The 24,718-nt window shown below is 43.4% G+C and overlaps 2 protein-coding genes and 1 long non-coding RNA gene across 6 annotated transcripts in view; 2 read left to right on the plus strand and 1 right to left on the minus strand.

Moving 5' to 3' along the window:
- LOC118217839 overlaps nucleotides 1-7,455 on the plus strand; it is a 79,994-nt gene extending 72,539 nt beyond the window's left edge. Inside the window, exons 4-5 of one of the 2 annotated variants that reach the window (XR_004763318.1) lie at nucleotides 4,920-6,743; nucleotides 6,846-7,455. This is a non-coding gene — a long non-coding RNA (uncharacterized LOC118217839). Of the gene's footprint in view, nucleotides 1-4,919 lie in introns of both variants that reach the window. The other variant, XR_004763317.1, reaches the window with a different exon arrangement.
- znf503 (zinc finger protein 503) lies at nucleotides 390-4,480 on the minus strand. Its single transcript, XM_035399914.1, has 2 exons — nucleotides 3,889-4,480; nucleotides 390-3,457 (listed from the first exon to the last, which is right to left on the minus strand). Exons 1-2 carry the CDS (start codon nucleotides 4,141-4,143, stop codon nucleotides 2,027-2,029), a joined length of 1,686 nt encoding a protein of 561 aa, XP_035255805.1. The 5' UTR covers nucleotides 4,144-4,480; the 3' UTR covers nucleotides 390-2,026.
- A 2,643-nt stretch (nucleotides 7,456-10,098) lies between the features above and the next one.
- Nucleotides 10,099-24,718, plus strand: part of lrmda (leucine rich melanocyte differentiation associated) — a 212,202-nt gene continuing 197,582 nt past the window's right edge. Inside the window, exons 1-2 of one of the 3 annotated variants that reach the window (XM_035399919.1) lie at nucleotides 10,099-10,600; nucleotides 11,271-11,371. In XM_035399919.1, coding sequence (XP_035255810.1) covers nucleotides 10,559-10,600; nucleotides 11,271-11,371 — 143 coding nt within the window. In that variant the 5' untranslated portion in view covers nucleotides 10,099-10,558. The remainder of the gene's footprint in view (nucleotides 10,601-11,270; nucleotides 11,372-24,718) is intronic. The other 2 variants (XM_035399917.1, XM_035399915.1) reach the window with 2 other exon arrangements.

A 24,718-nucleotide genomic window follows, 5' to 3' on the forward strand; every position in this document is an offset into this window, starting at 1 on the left:
TTCAGAGTGAGAAGTGGGCTACTTATTTTACAACCATTAGGAAAATATGTCTTTTTTTTGCAAAGCTTGCCTTCCTGTCAGACTTTCGTCAGTCTTTTTTTCTCCCTGTGAATAAAATGATCATGCATGTTTCACTGTTGACTCAAGGCGTCAATACATTTTACACACCAAACCTAATTGCCAATACTGCGAGCGAGTTATAACTTGGAACAATAAGGGAAGATTTTAGGCAACACATAAGAGCATAAAACGGTGCTACAATTGCTATATTTTGTCGTAGCCTTCACCACTAATATAAATTGTCGTAGAGAAGCCTTCTTCAAAGTGTTATTTTAATTCACCGGTAATAACCCAATTTTTTTGTAGATTTGCTTCAAGTAAAATAAAAATAATTTTAAATAGATATATTCGAACAGAATTACAGTAATGACAGTCACATATAAAGTATCCTTAGTGTAATATTAACAAAAAATAACGCAAACAGAAAAGATAGCTGTTTCCAGAAAAAACGTGCTGATGCAACTTAAAAAAAAAAAAAAAAAACATTTGTGCAGTTTCCTGGCGCTAAGCCTAAGATATTATACAATCAGTGTATTTCTTATGCTTCTGTAAAATATTAAACGATGGCCTTCTGATGAATTTTTAACAATAGGCCTACTAACAACTAGTTTTATTGCTGTTAATTCTCGTTTAAATGATCGGTGCGTCAAGTGCCTGCGCGTAAATACATTTTGCATTGAGTACCTTAATATCGATGGCCTAAAACCTGTGGTTAATCGACAAATAACGAAGATTGACAATATCTAACATCTTTTCCAGTGAAACATAACGTAGCCTTTACTTTTTATTTAGACAGGAGGGGTTTTATATGTAATGCATGTAGACACGCCGCTGAATACACATTCAGCATTTTTCATGTTTTTCCCATCCAAAACGAGAATTTAGTGAGCTCCAGTTCTCAAAGGTAGTCGAAATGCCAATTGTTTGTAGTCGTAACAACAATAGATAGCCTACGGCATTTCCACACACTGCATTTCACAATCCATAATATTTTATATTCAATTTTTTAAAAATTAATTCAATTTAGTAAACATAAATATATAAAAGGTAATAAAACACATGATGATCAGTTGTTCAGAATCAATAGTACGTGTAGATTGCTCAACAGCTTGCGTTTCCTTGCTTTAAATTGCGCTTGAAATACAAGTACAGTTCAAAAATGCATCACTACGAATCCATCGTTTAAACTGTAATATGTAAATGTATTTTGTTAAGAAATATTGTTTAACTTTCGTATAGGCTATTGTTGGATTTACTTAGAAATCAATTCAAGTTGAACCAGACAATCCATATTATGCGTTGCTTAAACTGGAATAAATGTCATTCAGTGCAAGTATATGAACACGCGTACACTACCCACTGCTTTTTAAAACCTTGGTGATCCCCACTCTGTATAGCTATAGCGGATTAAACATCTATGCCAGATAGAATTCTCTAAAATGAATTCAGTGGACATTTTCACTACTGCCTCTGTATATTCTGCGCGGTCGTACAAAATTATGAACACGGAGTTTTGGAACAGAATTGTTTCTTATTTTCCAGAATACATACAAAAAATACCAATTCTCTTTCCATGGTATACACCTTAAAAATAATTGCAATTTAAAATTATATGGACAAGTTGGGATTTTAGTAACAAACATGCATGTAAATTTTTTTTCTTTTCAATCAGACATTAAATAAGAACGAACCATACAATCATAGCAATTTCAAATAAACAACGAAAGGAACTCCCTCAATTTCCATTAGTGCCTAACGTGGGTTTTGACTTCACCGATTGAGTTCCGTTTAAAAGTAATGCACTTTGAATTTTTTTCCATTATTTTATATCTTCTTTCCTCGCTTGAAGCTAACATAAATAAATACAGCAAGTCCACGGATCCAGTCCTTAAGCGGACAGTTAATGCAAAAGTCTATATTTGTCGTTTTATCTCTTACAAATATGGGACCGTCGGGCTGTTTCTTTTCACTGGTATCCAAGCGCCGAGGCTGTGGTAAGTCTTTGGCCGTACAGTGCGTACGGGGAGTAGTACGCCCCAGTGGCTGCAGGCACGGGCACTGGGGCACCAGGGGTTGGCAAAGGGCTCTTAGAATATGGATGGTAGCGGTTGCTTAGTCCTAAAGCGTGATGTGGGCTCCGAAGCGCCAAAGTCCCGGGACTTCCGGGGGGTCCTGTCGGTGGCATGTGCATGTGGCATGCCATCGCCGCGGCTGCAGCGCTGGCTAAGGACGAAGAGCCGGGGTAACCTGATAACAATTTCTCTGTTCCCGAGAACGCGGTGTGGGTCCGCAGGTGGTTCAGAAGTTCTTCGGATGAAGAAAAGCGCTTGTCGCAAGGTCCGTTAGCTGACACCCAGTTGCATATGTGCGGTAAGGGGTCGTTGGGGAGCATGAAGCCGTAAGGGTACAGAGGGTGTCCGGTAAAAGATGGCGGCGAGGAGTGCATTCCGTGTAACGGGTGCGTAGGGTACATTAGTGGATATCCGGACTTGAGAGCCGAAGCGGCCGCGGCCGCCGCCGAGTCGTGCGCACAAGAAGCACCGGCCGCTCCAGCCAAGTGGCTTGCGCAATGATAGCTCAGGCAGTACGGGTCTCTGCACAGACTGGCAGACATTATCGATGGTGGTGAGGCTCCCGCTAAAGGGCTCGATCCTGCTTTACTGCAACCCAGTGAACTCGCAAGTTGTGCATTTACCAGGCTACCTCCGGGTGGCAGGAAATGTTGAGGATAACCAGCATACGCCCCTGCCAAGGTGCCAGGATATGTCATGCCAGCGGGCGGAAGAGGAAACACCGTTTGACCAGGTTTGTAAGGGGAAACGGGGGCCACAAGCCCTGACCCGAGTACCGACGCTGACGAACTTGAGGAGACAGATGTAGAATCTGACGTTACAGGTTTTGATCCAGTTGTGGTCTCCTGTTGGTTGACGTCCACGTTAATTCCAGCGCAACTAACGCTTATCCTGCTGTGACTGATGCTAGTGGTTCCAGACACGTCCACGACACTGTTTTTATTACTTTCAGCCTCTTTCTTGTCCTCGCGCTCTCCCAATTTGCCCTCCGATGGCAACGGAGATGCAGAAGTGCTGGAATTGGGGCTGCCTGTCCTTGGCGTGAACGGTTGGCAGGTGGCGCTAGGCACACGGAAACCAGTTTTCTCTCCACTAGATGCCCCCGAGGACGAATCCTTCTTCTCTGACGATTTTGAATAAGGTTTAAAACTGGATTTGTCTTCAACTCCGATGTCACTTAGTTTTAATGGACCGGTTTTGGAATCTTTGTCATTAGATCCATTTGAGGTTACAGAGGACAACTTAGAAGCGGGTGGCGGATCAGGCTTGCCGATTTGAGAGCAGGTTTGTGCCAAGAGAGCCAAAGGACTTTTCTTGGCATCCAACTGCAAAAATAAAAATGGATATTATTCACTCTGAATAGTATTCAACAGGCCAGACAGGTAATATAATAAACAATTACATGTACATTTGGATTTTGTGACCATTATTACGCAAATCCAATTCTGCGATGTAGACTATCGCATTGCGCATAGTTTTGCTAGCCTTATGGGAGACTAGATTAACATTCCATGCTTTAAAATGCGTGTAGCCTGCCATCAGCCCATGCCACAGTTATAAAAATTAAACATATTAAAAACAACGATAAATTCTGCAAGAAAAAAGTCAATTGTGAAAATGCGTCAGTTCAGCGATTCTGAAATCAGGTCATGTTTTGGCATTATTATAGCTTATTCAGTAATAAGAATAAGCCACACAATAACAATTCCTGAACAAATAATAGTATCGCTCTTGTGTACATAATACCACACCTTACCTCAATTGGACTAACCGGTGTAGATGGCAAAGGCTGCAGATATTCTGGGTGCAAAATGTGTCCTGTCCGAGCCGTAAGCATTTTCAAAACCTTGATGGGAAGACGGTTAGCTTGCCGTACTGGGTCCGAGGGAGGAACAGAGTGTAGAAACGGTTTATTTATGTTCGCGGCGCTGTTATTCCGAGAACCACTGCTTTCCCAAGCTTGATTTGTTTTACTATTTCGTAGAGCAGAGACCGTGGGCGATGTGATCATGACCCAATGCTCACGGATAATGGCGAGAAAGCATTCATCTGATTCATCAAGAATTAGACAGTCATATCTTCTCTGAAAATTCGATAACTGAACGAGTCCCAGACATACGGTTGGTGTGTAATCCCTCTTAACAGTGGCGCAGGCGGGAGTGGAGTGCGAGGCTATCGCAGACGCGAGGTTGTGTCTTGCACCATAGGAACAGCTCGCTGTGTGTCTTCCCGCAGGTCCGTGTGCTAGTCCTCCCAACCCAAGATATGGCAGGAATTCCTACTTCAAAAGCAGCTGAATTAGTCTGAGATTAAAGCCTTTGCCGCCTTCCAATCAAATGGGACCCCGAGGTGATTGGAGGGTCAAGGGGATGTGACGTTCCCCTTTTTGCAAACGCTTCTATTTTGACAGTTTGTGGGAGGAGATTTTTAAAATGTTTTGGTTCTTACGCACGTTTTCACTCCTAGATGAATAGTTTAAAATATGAGAACATCGTCGTATGTTGTTTTTGTTGTCATTTAAAATGTACAGATATATGTTTTATGAACGTTGTAGCACGTCTGTTTTGGATGACCGCGTATTTGAGGTTATTAGCAAAATGTTTAGCAAAACAAACCAAGGTTGTTATATATTTTGTTCTATTTGAGAACTAAAAATTGTGTTTTACCTAACAGTTATGTTTTTATCAGTGTTTTAAGTGACACTTAAACAGAAGATTGGCTTGTCGCTATATTTTTATTACCATATGAAATTCAAGTTAATATTTAATGTATGTGTTTACATTACAGCCTCTTGGGGTCATCGATATCAAAGTGCAGTTTTAAGGAACCGCAAACACAAGACCAACTTTTCTGTGTGCGAGGCTTAAATTCCCCAATCAGACCAACGCTGGCGGGAGAGGACCAATGCAGAGACAGAGAGGCTGCGAATGTCCCGTTTTTGTTTAATATACACCTCCTTTCTGTTTCTGTCCCCGCCCCTCTGTCAACTGTGAATTCAGCGCCACCGCAATCAATCAGTTATTTGTCAGTCCTTGTCAATCCGCCCTTGATTTATGTCCAGGGTTTGTCGCTGATTACAAGCTTTGTGAGATTGGGAAAGGAGGAAGGGAAAAACGGTCATTCTGAAAAGAGTCATTTGATTTGTGGAAATAAATTGTTTTCGGTGTTAAGTCAGCTGATCTCGCTAACAATACCGGACTGGAGAACTGGCTGGGATGACAGACTATCTTTAAATTAAGCATAATGAAGTCGGATTCGCTTCAAACAAATAACTCGACGTTCTACGATCAACTAAATCTTGGCGGTAGCCTCCTAAATCCAGTTCGCCTTCATTATCGAAGCACCGCTTTGACTACGTTGTAACCTACTCCAGGTGTAGGCTACTGGATCGACCTCATTTAAAGCAAAATAATACAGTGAAATTACGTGGGACTTTATGCCACTTTCGCGGTCGAAAAAGTTCGTGGGTTGTCTTTATATTAAGAGACCTTATAGGCACTCTTGAGTTCTTTCTTTTTAACCAGTGCCGGAAGACACAGTTTCAATGCTGTAAGAGAAGAACGGCTGTTAGCCGCCCCACACTGTGCATATAATAGTATGCCATTGCTTTTGTTTTCCCGCTGGCTTGGTGGCCTTAACAATTTTCAGGAGCAACCAAAGGTCACCTGGAGATAACGTCTGACACATGTGGATTGTGGAAAGAGTTTAGGACTCTGGGAAAGTTCCCGACCTATTTTATTTTTATTGTATCGTTGGCATTCCTAATCGTTTTTTCCTTATAAAACCTAGAATGATGGACTGGGTTTTTTTTCAGAATTTGTTGCATTTTGGAGCCAATTTTTAATTTTCCACATTCATGGTTTATTTTTAATCCTAAACGTTTACTGTCTGCAGGAAAATAAAAAATATGTCACTGGTTCATTTGGAATTCATTGCAAGTTACGAAACAGTGTCTTATAGGACCGGGGAACTTTGGTTTTCACGTTGTGTTTATTCTGTCTCTTCTGCTAAAGTTAAGTTTAATCATTGCTTGTAGGGTGCAGTCACCTCTGGGACGATGCGAATTTTCTAAGGTAGCCTAAATCAAAATCGCAGCAAAAACCTGTTAATGTGCTCACGGGAGGTGCTGACCGTCTTCTGTGGGCTCTTTTGGGGATAAAACACTTCGATAACGCCGCTATTAACGGAATGCCGGAAAGTCGTAGTTACTGAAGCTACTGCACAAACCCGGATTCACTGCACAGTGGGGAAAAACCCTCCGGCTCTTTTGCGATTACGTATTTGCCTTCGACATCATAACAGCTCCATAACAGGTGAATAGAAAATTAATTAACTTGATTCATTTTTTTAAATAATTAATGAGCGATTTTTGTTATATTTAAAATATATATATAAAATAAGTTATTTTAAATATAATGGGAAAATTTGGAATGAAAGGATAAAAAGTGGTCTTCCAGACCTCTGAGAACAGAAGTTTAAATATGCCCTGAACTGTTCGCCGTTGAGGTGGTTAATCAGTATTGAGGCTTCGGGGCAATGGGCAGGTTTTCAAAGCGGTATTCCTTTCATCTGAAGCTGGATGGAGGCGCTCAATTAAAAGTCTATCAGTTTGTAAGTAAATCAACGCCTATCAAAGTTGTCACATCAAACAAAACGATTATTATTGCACCCCGCCTCCCCATTAATCTCCTGCTATGGTAATCCATTTGACAGGTCGCCACGGAGAGCAAGAAAACCTGGAGTGGACATCTTCTGAAATAAATAAAGAAAAATTTTCCTTCGAAACATTGGGAAAGTTTATTTATTTATTTGTCGTATGTGTGCATTCGTCTTCTATTTCCGTATTTCTGTGACGGCTTTGCCAAAGTATTGTGAATAAACCACCTTTATTTTTTATTGCATCCAAAATTGTGGGGGAAAGGCTTCTACAATATTACTTTATAAAATGATAAACTTGAGATATGCCTTAAACGACGCTATAATGCGCCTAGCCAGCGGGAACCCTCTGAGCTGAAATAAGCCTGCATGGAAACTTGAACACAATGTTCACACTGACTGGCTAGCCCCTTCGGTCGGAGTATTTTTGCTAATCCATAGCCTGGATGCCATTTTCCAGTACCAGTGCACATTTTGGTTTTGAATGTTGGTACTGACCTGCAGTGACAAATGTGTATGTGCTAAAAGCAAAAAATATCAGGTGTGCATATATACAACTATAGGCATTTTGGAAATCAAGAACAATACATTACTATACTTTGCAGTGTAATAAATTGTCCACATTAACAGTAGGCCTAAATTGTGTAAATAAATGTTTCAAGGCTAATCCACCGTGACTGCTCTTTTTAATCTGCCTCAACTCCAAATTAGATGCTATATCACTAATAATAATAATAATAATACATTTTATTAAATATTTCTACACGTGATGTATATTGCTAATTCATTATGGATCTGTCCAACTTCCTGAAATATTATCCACGCATTTAAAAAAGTTGTTGTTCATCAGAAGTTTAATACATGCGGAAGATTTGTCATTGACACCGCGGTTGCTGTTTTCTATAATGGCTGTCGGAGAGGCTGACACCGTGCTTGAGTTATTGGGGCAGAGAAGGGCAGCTATAAATTTCCAGTGTCAGGCAACCCCGCCACCCCCTTCTTTTTGTCCGCGTGATATATGGCCTTCTGCACCGGACACCAAATACTTTGTATTACCCTTAAATGGGAACACATTTTTTGAGGGGTATAATTCACCAAGTCTAAATGGAAAGCTTTAAATGCCTGCCAATTTTTCACAGCAATGACATGTTAATCCCAGTATGCAAATGTAATAATTTACGGCACAGCAGTACCATATGTGTTATAATTCTTTCACCCAATTTCAGTAGAAAAATACACCTTTTGTAGGGCGGTGTGAAATCCTTATAATTTTTAAATTTTATATACAACGCCATAAAGTAACCTATACAGTTTTACAGGCTTTTTCCTGTTCCTATTCACTCATTGATTTATTTCGTTTTTCATGATCACAAAAGTAAAATAAGAACAGGCTAGCCTACGTAGCCTATTGGTCTTTCTGAACTGAAGAGGCAGTTTTTAAATGTATTTCGATGCCACATTTACCACGGACCGCTCGAAGTGGTAACACTTTGTATATTACTGTGTTGCTGCGCGATGTAAAGGTAGATTTCCAATCTACAATTTTGCTGAGTTGTCACATTTTCCTACGACTAGATCAAAATAAATCCTTAATAAATAAAAAGACCTGAACACGGGTTTATTTTAGTAAATAATACAGTCTTGTTTCGAGCAGCAACTGGTTTCCAATTTAAACAAAACGCCTTCCATATTCTGAATAGATTTTATATTTTCTTATCTTAACGTTAGCCGGGCAAATACCATACCCTCAATTATATAGGACGCTAAAACGCTTATTCAAAACGAGTAGGTGATAAAACTATGCTGCTACATTACCTTGGATAAAGGGCTATTACATCCCGACCCGAAAAGACAGAAGAAAGAAAGGATAACCCAAGCGTAAATTCCTTTAATTTCCACAGTGGTTACTTTACAAACTATTAACAATTTCAGAAGAAATACATTCGTAGAGCACACTGATAAACACAACTACAGCTTTGCCCGGCCGTGGACCCGGAGCGACGCTTTCAATCTCTGCTGAGACTTCCGCGAGTGGGCGGGTCCAAAGTGACGTTTCCTCCGGGAAGGGAAGGGCGAGCGGTGAAAAAAAAAGAAGAAAAAAAAGGGCGAGTGGTGACCGGGGCTTTGCGGCGGGCCACGCGAGTCCTGACTGTGTGCGTTTGTGTAACTTATATAAAAGTTAAAAGCATTTCAACATACTTCATACTTCAACCTTACTCAGCTAATGTATTCAGAGTAATTTGATTTCTCCTGATCGAACTAACTCTGTTTAAGCTACGAAGGCTTAGGTAAGCCTAAGCCAGCCTCAATATTCTGTTTATTATTTATCTCCTTGTGGACTACGCTTAGCTCCATTACAGAATCTAAAATACAAGCTCATTTGTTTGTGTTTACTGTTTCTTAGTCAAACAAATTATCAGAAACATAAATCTGAACTCAGGATGAAAGCTTATATTGGTGGTGCAGTAAGTTTATTATTTTTTAGGTAAATTGTGTTGATGAAATGTTACTGCAGCTGACTCATGACCTTAGAGCAGGGGTGGGGTGGGCTGGGCAGTGTTGGTCCTGGAGGGGCAGTGTGTTTGAGCTCATTGGCTGTACACACCAACACTACTTCAGTCCAACATTATCACAGTAAAACGCTTCATCTAGGGACATAAGAACAGTCTTTGGCTATCATCTATGCAATTATCAAGAAATGTAGCAAAAAATATCAGATGGCGTAAATGTTGGAGCCAATTAAGTAATGAAGGCCAGAAGCTGGCATAGAAACCAGAAACAGAGACGGCCCTTAGAGCCCTCCTCTGCCTTAGAGAATAAACAACTATATTTCCAGCCCTATTCACCAAAGGTGTTATTATTATATATTATTTTTAGGGTGTCAATATCCAAACTGCGTCTTCGTCAGCAGTGAAAAGTGTGCTGCTGAAAACTTGCACAAAGGATGGCACGGCACTGACACCTGCAAATCGCTTTAACTTCTGAACCCTCTGGCCACACTGGTGTTCATTTCAGCCATTACTGTTGTAACATCTACTTATTGTTCTTAATTAGACACCTTTAATGTCAGTTGGCAATGTTATGGCCATATTATGTTAGAAATAGTGACGCACAATTTCATTAATCAATGTTCAAATTGCACAAACCAGAGCATTTAATCAAACAGATCTGCTCAGGCTTTAATTCTCTGTATGGTGCTATTCCTGCATAAAGAGATAACATTTTAATCCATTCAATTATAGACTAGCAGGTGAAATCAGTTGGGTCCTAACTGCCGAAAGGACGGACACCTGGTCACTGAAATTAAACCATTTTTGGATCAGAGTTCAAGACAAAGCAAATGACAGAATGCAAAATGTGCGCAGTACTAAATTAGAAACGCATGTTTTCAACAACCTTAATGATCAAGAGGTTGCTTGGAACACAAAACGGCGAACACAGTGCGTCCCCAGATCGAGCTTGGGAACCAGTGCTGTACACTATTCTTCTCGAGTATATCAAGCTCCCTTTTCTAGCGGCACGGTATCGACCGTCACAGGACAAAACTGTTCGGGAGAATTCAGCAGTGGCGCGTGTTTCCGCCTCAGGTCAGCTGACTGGAACATGCGGAAGAGGGAATTGGAAACGTTAAGCTGCAGCTAAGAGAAGACACAGTGATACATTTTATACACAAACATACAGATCTGACACTTATTTTAAACAAGAGCGCTTGAGATCATTCTGTTTACAAATTCACCTCACAAAACGTCCTGCGTAGCCACCACATAGAGATGGCAGTTCACGAGTCAATGGTCGTGATGAATGGAACACAAGTAAGTGTGAAATCCTTCAAACACATGCTTGCATGTTCGCTTTGTTTGGGTCCGTTAAATTATTATTTATCAGGGAGGTGTCACGCTGCTGAAAGGTGAATGAGGTAAATACTGTTGAACGAGGTTTGTGTACTTCGCTAACTTCGTGTGACTTTGCTAAAAGTTCTGAACGAACACTAACTTCATTCCTTGCGTGAAAATGTTCATAGTTTTTTTCTGGACGAATAACAAAGCTATAGCAATTAACTAAAGGACAGATACGAGTTTGCCTGGTAATTTTTTATTTGCCTTTTTATTTTTATTTTTAAATTCTCATTACCAGTTACACACCTCCCAAGTGCTGGAGATTTTAAAGCGCGTGTTTTTGGTTTGTAGCGACACAGTGATGCTGCACACGGGTGCTGAACAGGTGTATGCGTGTTCGTAGTGTGCGCTTTCATGTTGATATTATTTTTGCGAAACGCTTGACACTTGAATGCGATGCGCATTAATTATTAAAGTAGATCTCTGAGTTGTGTAAAAGTGGGTAAAAGCATATTTGGAGTTCAGGTACATTTGAGACCTTAAGTCAGGCCCGTGTTCGCATTGTGTTTTGCTGCTGAAAAGTGTTATTGTGCGGTGACTTGGCTTTTCTTCTTTGATTAATTCTATTTCTTTATTGTGTAACAAGATTTCGTACATCGGACATGATTGTGAAGACATCCCAGAATTCCTTGGAGAAAGATATGGAAGACATGCAAGGCGTCTAGATCTTAGCTTCAATCTACTGAGGTAAAGTCGTTATACTGCTATTAAATTTTGTTTACTGTTTTCAAAGTAGTACTGCAAGACGTGTTTGAAGATATTTTGCAGACTGCTTCAAAGGAAAATTATTGATTCTTTTGTGTAGTGTAGTTTTTAATAGTTGGATATTCTTACTGCTTTTGCCAAATATGAATTAACAGGGTTCCCTTGGACTGATTTTCCACGATCAAATGTAGGACAGAACTGGTCTACTGTTGGTGGATTCACTGTTAAAATGCAGTGACATTGATCTGGATGCAAATGAAGAGGTTAAGCATATGAGTGAATTATTTATGACTTCACAAACCCACTGGCATTCATTCTGTTAGGGTAGATGAATCTCAAGCTACATTTGTAAACAGGGAAATGGGGGATATGTAAAATGCAAATTCCAAGATTATGTACAGATTTATTGCTTTATAAAAGATGAAGTGCATGGCTGCAGCTGTTGTTCATGCCATAAGTAGGGGGCTATAACCCCATAATTAAAAAAGAAAGTTTATTGTGGCCCCCACCCTGTTTTTGGATAGTGTTTGACCTTCACTTCGGGCCAAGGACATCTGTGGTACAGCCGACACTGCTGCTTCCTGCAGCTGTTTACAGGACAATACACCGCGGTGGACTTAAAGCTGTTAATGGTGCCATTTTAGGAACAGAATGCAAGACCTAAGGATTGGCTCTAAAGCGGTACTATCTCACAGAACTCATTCAAACTTGTTTATCGTGCAAAGATGAACATTTATTGGGGAGTTAATATGAAGACCTTAAATGCCAGGATCAGAGATGACGGAAAATGGCTTTTTGTCACACAGGTGCATGTGCCATGCTTCGGTGTTAGTCTAATTCAGCCTGGTTTTTACTTCACTGTTCCTGTTTGGCTGTTTAAGACCCTTAACAGACCCCAGGTTGCCATTTTGTAATGATGACTTTAATTCTCTATAAATATTTTATGAAGGCTGCAGTTGAATGGTGGCGTTTAAAACCTGTGATGGTAGAATGAATCGATATGAGGGAACCTCACCCTGCGAATCATGCTTAATTTAGTGACTCTCACCCTGCTTCCTACTGCTGCTCATGGTTGGGCCACTTGCTGTTGCGAAACCTTCCTCTCCTGTAGTACTTCTGCTTTCTTACTTGGCTGAGTCTAGCAGCTTTCTGTTCAGGGATGGTATTGATGTATTATCATACATCTTAAAGTTGCGTCTTGCTCTTGTTTTATGTTTATGGAAGACAGAGGTCAGGAATTGATTTTAGTATGGTTTGACCACTGTGCTTGACCTATTGCGTATGCATATTATATATGGCTCCTAAGAAATGAGACCAATCTGGGGGCGAAATCCCAGTTGTACTTTTAAAGTCCTTCAGCAGGTCATGTAGTACGCACGTAGTAATAATGTTTCACCGCACTTTAAATTTTCACGGCAGCATTCTCTATTAAATCCGCTGTAATCGTGTGAGTCCAGTGTGTTTTGTTACTCTCAGGGGGAAGGGGGGTGGGGGGGTTGGTCTTTGAGGCATATACATACAGAGGTGAAATGGGCAGGAACATCCTTAAGCATTTTTCATGGAAGATGACAAGATGGCCACTGTGTAGCATGGACTGGGGCCCTCAGCCATGGCATGCATCATGTGACCTCTAAGATAAGATATACTTTTATTGAACCCCGTGGGGTAATTTGTCCTCTGCATTTGACCCATCCTAGTTACTTAGGAGCAGGAGCTTTTGAAAGGTGTGTAAGAAAGACACACCTGGATTTGTGCTGTGCCCCCTGTAATGGTGTTGGGTGAGGTTTGAGTGCATTTGCATCTTTGGAAGACAGATCAATGTTACATAATCTCAGTGAATGATCACTCTCCCCACATGGGGCGACATAGCTCAGGAGGTAAGACCGATTGTCTGGCAGTCGGAGGGTTGCCGGTTAAAACCCCGCTCTGGGCGTGTCGAAGTGTCCTTGAGCAAGACACCTAACCCCTAACTGCTCTGGCGAATGAGAGGCATCAATTGTAAAGCGCTTTGGATAAAAGCGCTATATAAATGCAGTCCATTTACCATTTACATTTTATCAGGTTTTTTGCGAAGTGGGGTTTTTTGCCGATGGAGGCCGACAATGGTTGACCTGTAGTATTGACTCTCACAATGCTTTTTATGTTTACTAGACGGCAGAGTAAGAATAACAACCACCATTCCAGTTAATGGCAAAACTGCTACTACAATAGTAAAAGCACAACAAATAATAGCAAAACAAAAACAACCCTAACAGTAATTATATTTGTGATAAAATATACTGTATAATAATTTTATAAATGATATTAGTAAAAGTTTAATTTTATTTGTATTATTATTAAAGTCCATGTTGCAGCATGAGTTTGCAGTTTTGTGTTTGTCATTCCTTTAAGGGAATGAAGAGGCAGCCATGACACCGTGTGCATGAATGACAGGTTTCACCCATGTCACATGCTGTGTGCGCAGATTTCACCCGTGTCACATGCTGTGTGCTCTCTGTTTTTGTTTTGTAGTGCATTCTTGCTCTTTGCTTCCACAGAGCTCCTTACCGAGAAGTGTCTGTTATTCAGTCCGCCTCCTGGGAAAGGAATCTGAACAATTCCCAGTTATCTAATGGGATTTATCATGGATATCGGTGAGGAACGGGAACAGCTTGTGACTCGATGAATATAACTTTGAATTGGTAAAAAATAGAGACCATTTTTGAAACTATGTATTGTGTGCATACTGAAAATGCACCTTCCTTAGTGTATTATGTAATAAAAACATGACTGTTGAAATGCCGTGTTACCAGGTATCAGTTTCTTTCATCAACAGTAACCTATAATGTTTTTCATAATTGTTGTATATGGAGAGGGTCACCATGAACTGGTGTGAGGAAACTGGTTTAGGGAGCAAAGGGTTTGTGAGGGAAGTTCATGGTATGACCCATTCCTTTGGTCAGGGAGGTTGTTAAAATGGCGTCGGTTCTGTGGCTGTTGTGTTCCTGCAGCTGGTGATGCACAGGCCCCTTCAGCAGTTAGGGTTAGGGTGCACTGGCCTGGCCTGCACTGGAAGCTCATTTAATCTCTCGACCACGTTTTGCTGGTAAATAAATGGGATATTGAGGTATTTTACGGACATGCTCCTCTGCGGGAGTTTGGGCACCGCAGACGGGAGGCAGTCTGAAGTGCACCCTCCCCGCTGTGCGACATTGCGACAGATCTGTCTCACTCTGGGCCCGATTTACCCCCGTCTGCTTCATTCTGGGTGTGATTTACCCCCGTCTGCTTCACTCTGGGCGAGATTTACCCCCGTCTGCTTCACTCTGGGCGAGATTTACCCCCGTCTGCTTCACTCTGGGCGAGATTTACCCCCGTCTGCTTCACTCTGGGCGAGATTTACCCTGAGAAATTGGAGTATGTTGGACATTGTAGAACAATGCTCATCCAGGCCTGCAGAGATGTAGTTGTTAAATGAAATGAAGGAAAAATCAATGTTATGTACAGACTGTCATTCTATAGGTCTCAATCTAGCTGAAATTTGTGGTTCGAGTTCAAGAAATCAGGGCTTAAGATTAAAATAAACCATTATAGGAATGCATACTTAGGAAGGAAGAAAATATAAACTTTTCCCTTATGTTTACATACCTTTATTGGATGTCATGTTTTGCCATACATTGGTATTTATTTACCCTCAATGAGGGTTTTGTCCTTGAACTATTTTGCACTAAGGTAATATTTTCACTTTTGTTTTCTCTAGCAGACATTAGATGACTCGTACAACAATATTTGACACATCCCTCTAATCCCCAAATCTTCCTGGATGACACGTAAACCCTCCAGGCCTGTTAATACCCAGTTTTCTGTGTTCAGGTGGAAATTTCCTGACACAATAGATTTACTGTCTTTGAGTTGCAGTCAGTTATGAGGTAATGCTGCAGTGGGGCAGAGGTGTTGCATGATTTTGATTAAACGCTGTTGCTGCAATCACCCTCTAACTGCCACAACAAATAAAAACAAACCATGGGCATGTTATGACACGCGGATGGGTGGAGCATTAACGCTTTCAGATGTTAGAGCACAGATATGTAATTAGAATGTTTTTAACTGAACATTCTAATGCTGATGTCACAATCACTATTGGTAGCCTAATTGAAACCAGTGGAGTTCTAGAACACTGAGCATGACCTTTTGAGAAACCTACTCTTCAGTGGGTTAGTGATGAATGATTGTAAAGGCTTCAAGTTCCATTTGAATCTGTGGAACTTAGGACTGTTTTAGGCCCCATTTTGAATGATTTTAGAATCTCATAACATATAGAAAGATGAGGCGAAACATTTCACAAACACCCTTTCTGGTCCAAGAAGCGTTCTCATGGCTCTATACCTTAGGTGTAGGTAAAAAGGCCTCTCCGCTTGCTTCCTGTCATGCATGGCCTTTTGAATGATTGTGATGTGTACTGATGAGTGTACTGATGAATGAAGTGCGGCACAAACAGGATTTTTAAGTGGACAGTGTGTTATAGGTCTGCCATTGATTATCGCCCCTAAATGACATTAGAGCCACCATTAATGTGTGCAGTGCTTTCCAAACTCCAAGACTTACCCCCTTGGAACATGAAGTTTATAGAGTGCCATGAGAAGAGAGATATCATTTTTTAGAAATAACAATTGCAGATGTTTTTTAATGTCCATGTCATGCACAAACACTGCGAGTCTAAGTGATTTAGTGTCTCCATTACTGGCAGTGTATGTTCCCCCCGCCCCCCCCTTTTCTCTCTGGGATGTCATCCAGACATCATACACCACTGAGCAGAAGATCACCGTGCCCTGCTGTGTACACAGAGGGCTTGATCAGTAAATGTCACATGTTCATGCAGAGCAAATAGAATAAAAGATTCCTGTGACAGGACCTGAGAGATGTCTGGTGGCGGCAGGTGTGGGGACGCTGTTTGATCTGGCCAGCAGGAAGGGGAGGTGCGCTTATGAGGGGCTCTTCTTCCTTCTCCTCTTTTTTTTGACCTGTCCTGTCCTGGATCAGGCTTGAATGGGCCCCCCTTCATCTGGATGATGCTGTCAAGCGAGGCAGTTCTCTCTGCTCGCGTTGCGAACGCTTCCTGCTTAATTGATTTGCTTTGCACCGGAGTCTGTCACATTAATGAGTGCTCAGTCCTCCCCAGCCCGGCAGGGCCAGCGTGAATGCCCCCAGCCCGGCAGGGCCAGCGTGAATGCCCCCAGCCCGGCAGGGCCAGTGTAAATGCCCCCAGCCCGGCAGGGCCAGCGTGAATGCCCCCAGCCCGGCAGGGCCAGTGTAAATGCCCCCAGCTCGGCAGGGCCAGTGTAAATGCCCCCAGCTCGGCAGGGCCAGTGTAAATGCCCCCAGCTCGGCAGGGCCAGCGTGAATGCCCCCAGCCCGGCAGGGCCAGTGTAAATGCCAGCTGGTCTGGGAGTCCGTGTCCATAACAAACCGGCGGTTTGGAAGGAGTGAGCAGCGAAATCCATTCTGCATATTTTTTGAAGGTGTCTGTGAGGTGTGTCCTTCACTACAGATGAATGCCACCACCTCTGTGCCAGGCTGGCAGAGTTACCCAATGAGAAGGCAATGACCTAAGCCAAGCAGTATTGCCGTAATGAATTAAGGCTTTAATGATCGTTAAATACTGAACCCGTGTTCAGCAGTTGTCTAAGATCATGAAAATGCACTTTTGTACGTCGCTTTGGATAAAAGCGTCTGCTAAATGAATGTAATGTAATGTAATACAGCTGAGCTGTTTAGCTATTGTGACTCCTTCACTCTGTTCAAGTGATAAATGCATGATTAATGTCATATAAAACTATTCATTTGTTTACATTCGTTTCACTCTAACTTCAAAGTTGTTTGTGTGGTGTAGTAATCTCAGAATTATTTTAGTTGATAAGAATTATGTGTAGATTGTGCATGAAACTTGAACATTTGATTTTTCCCACGTGTGCAGGAACTGGCGCCGTGGGCTATGCATGGCAAATTGTGATCACTCACTCACTCACGGACAACATTTGAGGGACGTTTTGTGGGACGCATGCACAGGTGGTGCTTCGTTTAGTAGGACGCATGTGCAGGTGGTGCTTCGTTTAGTGGGACGCATGCGCAGGCGGTGCCAGCTAAAATGTGTCTGCGGAAGTGAGTCGCGCCGTGGGTCTGGACGGTTCCGTGCTTGTTTAAAAAAGGCATGTTTTGCTAATGCATGGCAAGCATTGCAAAGTCACAATGATTGCAAATAAAGTACGGCATGCAAAGGCACTTCTCCAAGTGGTTAGGGCAGGCTCTGTTTTTAATTTCCTGTCTCTTGGATGCATTACATTTCAACCTGAGTCTCCACTATTAAACATTTATACATGTGACCCGCATGCATTATTGATTAATTTAAAGTGCTATCTTTGATATGATCAACAAAATCAGACTGTATAGGTGGAAAGGTTGGGAGGAGCCCTTTGAATGCTATCAAAGTTATTTTGTGTCCACAAAGAAAATGTTCTACCTGTTTAATGAATAATTAAGCATCTTTTTGCGAATTAAGAACAGTACAGCCAAATTATTTCTTGAGTAAAATACAGTTTACTCTTTCAGCTCTGTATGGCTCTTAAATATAGTCTCGCTGTACCCTACTCACTGCTTGAGCTTCAGTATAACGTCTGTGGCTTAGTATAACATTTCTGCTGTTCTGTGTGTTAAAGATTAGGTGATTGAATTTTTCTGATGGATGACAGTAATGTGGCAGTTTCTCAACAAAAGGTTTAATAGAGGGTGTTATTATACAGAGGGTGTTGGCCTAAGAAATTACTTTTTGTTTGAACTTTTTCAAAACTACTTCTGGTGCTGGATGACAAGGTGAGAGATTCACAACTCACAATTCACTCACTATTCTTTGACCAAAAGATGTTGAAAAATGGACTTACAAGTAAAGGTATGGCTTAAGTTTTATAAGATACAAGTGAAGATTGGTCTTACTTTTTATCAGAATAAATGCACCTCTGACTGCACAGTGAACCTGGGGTAGGTTCCTCACTCAGGAAATGTCAAAGCTGGAGCAGAAGACTGAGAACTTCAGTGTTCCATGTGTGTTCTCACCCTCCAGTCTCAACTCCTAAACATGGACATGGTGAATGCTGAGAGACGTCACCGTTCCTGTCACTTTGGTAGCGTGGTGCGGATGGTAGCGTGGTGTGGATGGTAGCATGGTGTGGATGATACTTCAGCACCTTCGTGTGCAGACGTTACAGATAGTGAAGCTGGTTGAGAAATGTCTTTCAGTGCAGTGACAGGAGTCTGCGCTCCTTTCTGCGACAGCGCGGGTGAGAGAGGCCTAGCTGGTGAACTGCGTGGTAAGCATTCTTATCGAGCAGATAATTTCAGAAAAGCTATTCCAGATGTTTCTCTCATTCATCATTCATCTGTAAATGTGACATCAAGCAAAGCATAAAGTGTAACTTTTCACAAAAAGCAGAGCGCAGGGTGTAAACGAGTGCGGATAGAGGGATGAGGACGGAGTGGCAGGTGCAAGCGGCTTTCCGTAACTCAGCAAGGTGTCTGCGCTAAAAGCACACATTAAAAATAAAGTGTTAAAACTTTAAAAATTAATCTCAGTACACTGATAGGTTTTACTGGGAAAATGATGTGCTGTTGGGTAATTGCACTTTTCTAAAACAAAATTAGACTTTCTCAAATGTACCCAAATATACACGCACTGATATTGCATTACTGAAGCTTAATTGATGTGGTGAGGATACTGGTATGTGCCTTGCATTATGTGAGAAGGGCAGATTCTCAAAGATTAGATTTTTTTTTCTTCCTGTACAAAATCCAAGGAAACTGCACTGGTATTTCAGCAGATACAGTTATATGGATCAGTTTTTATAAAAAGCCTTTAGATAGTGGCTCAAGTGGATTTGAGTTCAGAGTACATTTAAGTGAATTAAGCTCTTAATGTGTTTTTGAGCTGGACGGCTGAGATATCTGGGCCAGACAGTGTGGCCCTCTGTTCTGCCGCTTTCATGTGATGAATTGGAATGTGATGAATTGGAATGTTATTCCATAAGTGTGCTGCTGCACGTCTCCAGTGCCAAGAAGAGGATGCAGTTCAGTCTTAGTGGTGCTCCAGGAAGAGGATGCCGGTCAGTCTTAGTGGCGCTTGCTCATGCATGTGTTCAGTCTTAGTGGCGCTTGCTCATGCATGTGTTCAGTCTTAGTGGCGCTTGCACATGCATGTGTTCAGTCTTAGCGACGCTTGCTCATGCATGTGTTCAGTCTTAGTGGCGCTTGCTCATGCATGTGTTCAGTCTTAGTGGCGCTTGCTCATGCATGTGTTCAGTCTTAGTGGCGCTTGCTCATGCATGTGTTCAGTCTTAGTGGCGCTTGCTCATGCATGTGTTCAGTCTTAGTGATGCTTGCTCATGCATGTGTTCAGTCTTAGTGGCGCTTGCTCATGCATGTGTTCAGTCTTAGTGGCGCTTGCTCATGCATGTGTTCAGTCTTGGTGACGCTTGCACATGCATGTGTTCAGTCTTAGTGGCGCTTGCACATGCATGTGTTCAGTCTTAGTGGCGCTTGCTCATGCATGTGTTCAGTCTTAGTGACGCTTGCTCATGCATGTGTTCAGTCTTAGTGGCGCTTGCTCATGCATGTGTTCAGTCTTAGTGGCGCTTGCTCATGCATGTGTTCAGTCTTAGTGGCACATGCTTGTAGGTACACAGTCACAATGTGAGAGATGAACTGCAGGCATGGAGTAACTGTGGCAGTTATGTGACTTCAGTGCCATTTTCTGCTCTTCTCTTCAGACTGAAATTAGTTTTCCTTTCCTGTTTGTTCCCCTTTTTGGGCCGTCCAATTGTACTTTTATCTGTGCTCATTGATGCGATCGATTCAGGAGATGAATGTAACTGTGTAACTACACAGAGGAACGTCTGTGCCCATGGGACTGACCCTCCACTGAGTCACGTTCACCATTAACTACCCCTGAGTCACGTTCACCATTAACTACCCCTGAGTCACGTTCACCATTAACTACCCCTGAGTCACGTTCACCATTAACTACCCCTGAGTCACGTTCACCATTAACTACCCCTGAGTCACGTTCACCATTAACTACCCCTGAGTCACGTTCACCATTTACTACCCCTGAGTCACGTTCACCATTAACTACCCCTGAGTCACGTTCACCATTAACTACCCCTGAGTCACGTTCACCATTAACTACCCCTGAGTCACGTTCACCATTAACTACCCCTGAGTCACGTTCACCATTAACTACCCCTGAGTCACGTTCACCATTAACTACCCCTGAGTCACGTTCACCATTAACTACCCCTGAGTCACGTTCACCATTAACTACCCCTGAGTCACGTTCACCATTTACTACCCCTGAGTCACGTTCACCATTAACTACCCCTGAGTCACGTTCACCATTAACTACCCCTGAGTCACGTTCACCATTAACTACCCCTGAGTCACGTTCACCATCAACTACCCCTGAGTCACGTTCACCATTTACTACCCCTGAGTCACGTTCACCATTTACTACCCCTGAGTCACGTTCACCATTAACTACCCCTGAGTCACGTTCACCATTAACTACCCCTGAGTCACGTTCACCATTAACTACCCCTGAGTCACGTTCACCATTAACTACCCCTGAGTCACGTTCACCATTTACTACCTCTGGTCAACCGAGGCATAACGATGTGCCTGTCCCCTTCGTCTTGTGACTGCAATAAACTCATTGCTGGATCAGTTAGCCAGCTTGGGGCAGGAACACCCCTTTTAGGAAGAATGGGGAGCCTGATTTAACGGGATAAACAATAAAGCTGTAATCAATGGTTTATCTATTCATGTTTTATGGCCCGTTCCAATACCACAAGCCAATCAAAAGTTTGTGTGCCCAAAATTATACACCAATCACGTTGCAGTGCATGCCATGTCCCATGCGTGTTGTCTTAACAGGATGCGCCACCCTGCGGCACTGAATTCATATTGTTTTATATTAACCCTTTAATGTGTGAAAACACAATTATGTGATTACAATGTTATTAATTGAACATTCTATTTCTGATGTAACAATCAGTGCTGGTAAATGAAAGCAATGGAGTTCTAGAACACTGACTTATATTTTTGAAAAAACATTTTAAAAAACCTGCTCTTCAAAGGGTTTAAGTTATCGCCAATCAATTATTATGATGTGGGTGGTCTGCTGCAAAGTAGCTGGCATCTCCTCAGTTTAGAAATTCTACAAGTTAAGCCATTCATTAATAAACTGGCACGCCTCGCTTTTGAAGAAACATTTACAGACACTTGACAGTTCTATTTTCTAATAAGTAATAAAGTGGGGTAGTAAATTAAGCTGTTGGATTGCAAGCTACTTGCCAAAATCTACCTGTTGACATCAGTAAGTGTGGTTAGTTTTCGTTTTAATAACAAAACTAGAATGCTCTCCTGAATTATCACGAAAGCACTTAAACTGTCTGTGGCTGTCAGAAGGCGACGTTGACGGCCTGTTGGAACCGGAACAAAGACGCCGCCGCGGCGCAGAGCCCTGCAGACTGTGAGAAATGAAATGCGACAGTCAGAGTGTCAGAAGCACACCCATCAGCAGACTCACTCTGCGGTCTGCTGCTCGTTTGCCTGTCTTCCCTAATCCATCCCATGCCAGACTGCTTCTGTCAACACAGGACAGGATCTGTTAATTAACCAGCAGGGTGTCAGACCGGAATTATGCACGTCCAGGTAGACTCCTGCTTTGTGATTGGACTGTTATGGGTGTGAGCTGGTGCCAGGCGTGTCTCAGCTGGAAGGGGAAATGACATCACGAGAGATCTGTCCTGGCTTGTACCAAATATGTAGCCACCCTGGGAAGCGTGCCTGCGTGCGTGCGTGCGTGCGTGCGTGCGTGTGTGTGCGCATTCGTGTTCGTCTGCGCTCGTGTGTGTGCTTGTGTGTGAGTATACATGTGTGTGTGAGTGTGTCAGTGCACGCATCTGTGTGTGTGTTGATTAAAAGCTGAATGAATCGGGCCTACACTTGCTACACAGCAGCTCTGGTCGTGTCGAGGTGCTCCACAGCCGAGCGTCAGCACAAAATCCAGCCGGAGAGGGGGATCACCATGGTTACCCTGCCAAAAACATGCCGCTGTCATCAGAATGGCGAGCCAGTGGAAATCATTAGTGTGTCTGACAAAATTTGTTTTGAAACTTTCTAGCAAGCGAGTCGTGCATTCTCTTGTTTTTATAAGATTACAATCTTGTAGCTGATTTTTAAAATTTTTTAAAGAAAGCAAAAACAAAACTAGCACTCGGCACAGTGTAACCACAGCAACATGGCTGCAGTTTAGAGCTGTTTGACCTCCCTGTGTTCAGGGCCCTGGCTGAGCACACTGCTCTTTGTACAGATGGGCACTAACACTGGGACAGCTGCACACTAACACTGGGACAGCTGCACACTAACACTGGGACAGCTGCACACTTACACTGGGACAGCTGCACACTAACACTGGGACAGCTGCACACTAACACTGGGACAGCTGAACACTAACACTGGGACAGCTGCACACTAACACTGGGACAGCTGCAGGCCTGTTAAAATGCCAACTTGCATGTTCTGAACCAAAACTGTATGCCCTGTAAACCTGTGTATAAACATACACTATTTACTTCTGTACATGCAGTAAATGGTAACATTATACACAGGTCCATCTGAAACTAGCAAAATATCTCTTGTGTTCTAGCTGCAGATTTCTGGACAGGCTTTGAAATGGTGAAATGGCCTGATCATTGTCCCCTTGGACGTCATTGTAAAAAGTAAATGATCTTTGCAGCACAGTTTTGTGGTTGTGGGGGTGGAGGAACAGGGGTCGTGAGGGTGTATCTGGGAGAAGGTAAGTGGAAGCAGGAGCTGCGCTAACCGCTAACGGCTATCACATTCTCCTGCTGGCGGCGGCGGCGTCCGCACGCGGCGGCGGCTAACTGTCCGTGAAGGCTGGACAGCAGGCGAAGGCACATGATCTGTCAGCCTCCAGATGAGTGACAGGCTCCTGAGTGGCGTAGCTGCTTGAAGGCGAGCTCGCTCTGGGACTGTGTGCTGCAGCGCTGAATACTGTAGGCCCAGGAGGCAGGCCATAGGCTGGGGGACAATTCCGATGAGCGACCCCCCCCCCACCCCTTCACATGGGGGGGACAGCTGTGCGTAACACAGGAATTATACATTATTATCTCAAGGCTTAATTCAGTTTGTCCTTCATTCAGTCGTTCACTTATTCCATTGAGCCGATGGCCAGATTCGCCCCTTCTTTTTTAAAGACATTACAGCTTTGATTGTATGGCTCTCCCGTCCCTCATGTGCAGTCTCTCGTCCCTCATGCGCAGTTTCCCGTCCCTCATGCGCAGTCTCCCGTCCCTCATGCACAGTCCAACCTCTCCCGTCCCTCATGCGCAGTCCTCCCCCTCCCGTTCCTCATGCACAGTCCAACCTCTCCCGTCCCTCACGCGCAGTCTCCTCTCCCTCACGCGCAGTCTCCCATCCCTCATGCACAGTCCAACCTCTCCCGTTCCTCATGCACAGTCCAACCTCTCCCGTCCCTCACGCGCAGTCTCCTCTCCCTCACGCGCAGTCTCCTCTCCCTCACGCGCAGTCTCCTCTCCCTCACGCGCAGTCTCCTCTCCCTTACGCGCAGTCTCCCGTCCCTTACGCGCAGTCTCCCGTCCCTTACGCGCAGTCTCCCGTCCCTCATGCGCAGTCCTCCCGTCCCTCATGCGCAGTCTCCTCTCCCTCACGTGCAGTCTCCCGTCCCTCATGCGCAGTCTCCCGTCCCTCATGCGCAGTCCTCCCCCTCCCGTTCCTCATGCACAGTCCAACCTCTCCCGTCCCTCACGCGCAGTCTCCTCTCCCTCACGCGCAGTCTCCCATCCCTCATGCACAGTCCAACCTCTCCCGTTCCTCATGCACAGTCCAACCTCTCCCGTCCCTCACGCGCAGTCTCCTCTCCCTCACGCGCAGTCTCCTCTCCCTCACGCGCAGTCTCCTCTCCCTTACGCGCAGTCTCCCGTCCCTTACGCGCAGTCTCCCGTCCCTTACGCGCAGTCTCCCGTCCCTCATGCGCAGTCCTCCCGTCCCTCATGCGCAGTCTCCTCTCCCTCACGCGCAGTCTCCCGTCCCTCATGCGCAGTCTCCCGTCCCTCATGCGCAGTCCTACTCCGCTGCGTCTGGCAGGACCGGGTCTCCCGTCCCTCATCGTCGCACCGGCAGCTTTATGCTGCTCAGGCTCTTCTCAGGGATGCCGTTTCTTTCCATTGACAGAAATCCAGTTCGTTTTAGAACAGCAGCTGG

Source organism: Anguilla anguilla, chromosome 18 (genome assembly GCF_013347855.1).
Source record: "Anguilla anguilla isolate fAngAng1 chromosome 18, fAngAng1.pri, whole genome shotgun sequence".
Classification (NCBI taxonomy): Eukaryota; Metazoa; Chordata; class Actinopteri; order Anguilliformes; family Anguillidae; genus Anguilla; species Anguilla anguilla.

Excerpts from the sequence above, each read along its gene's own strand:
- znf503 (XM_035399914.1), bottom strand. The coding sequence starts at position 4,143 with ATGATCACATCGCCCACGGTCTCTGCTCTACGAAATAGTAAAACAAAT. Across the intron at positions 3,458-3,888 it reads CACCGGTTAGTCCAATTGAG|TTGGATGCCAAGAAAAGTCC; the intron begins GTAAGGTGTGGT and ends TTATTTTTGCAG.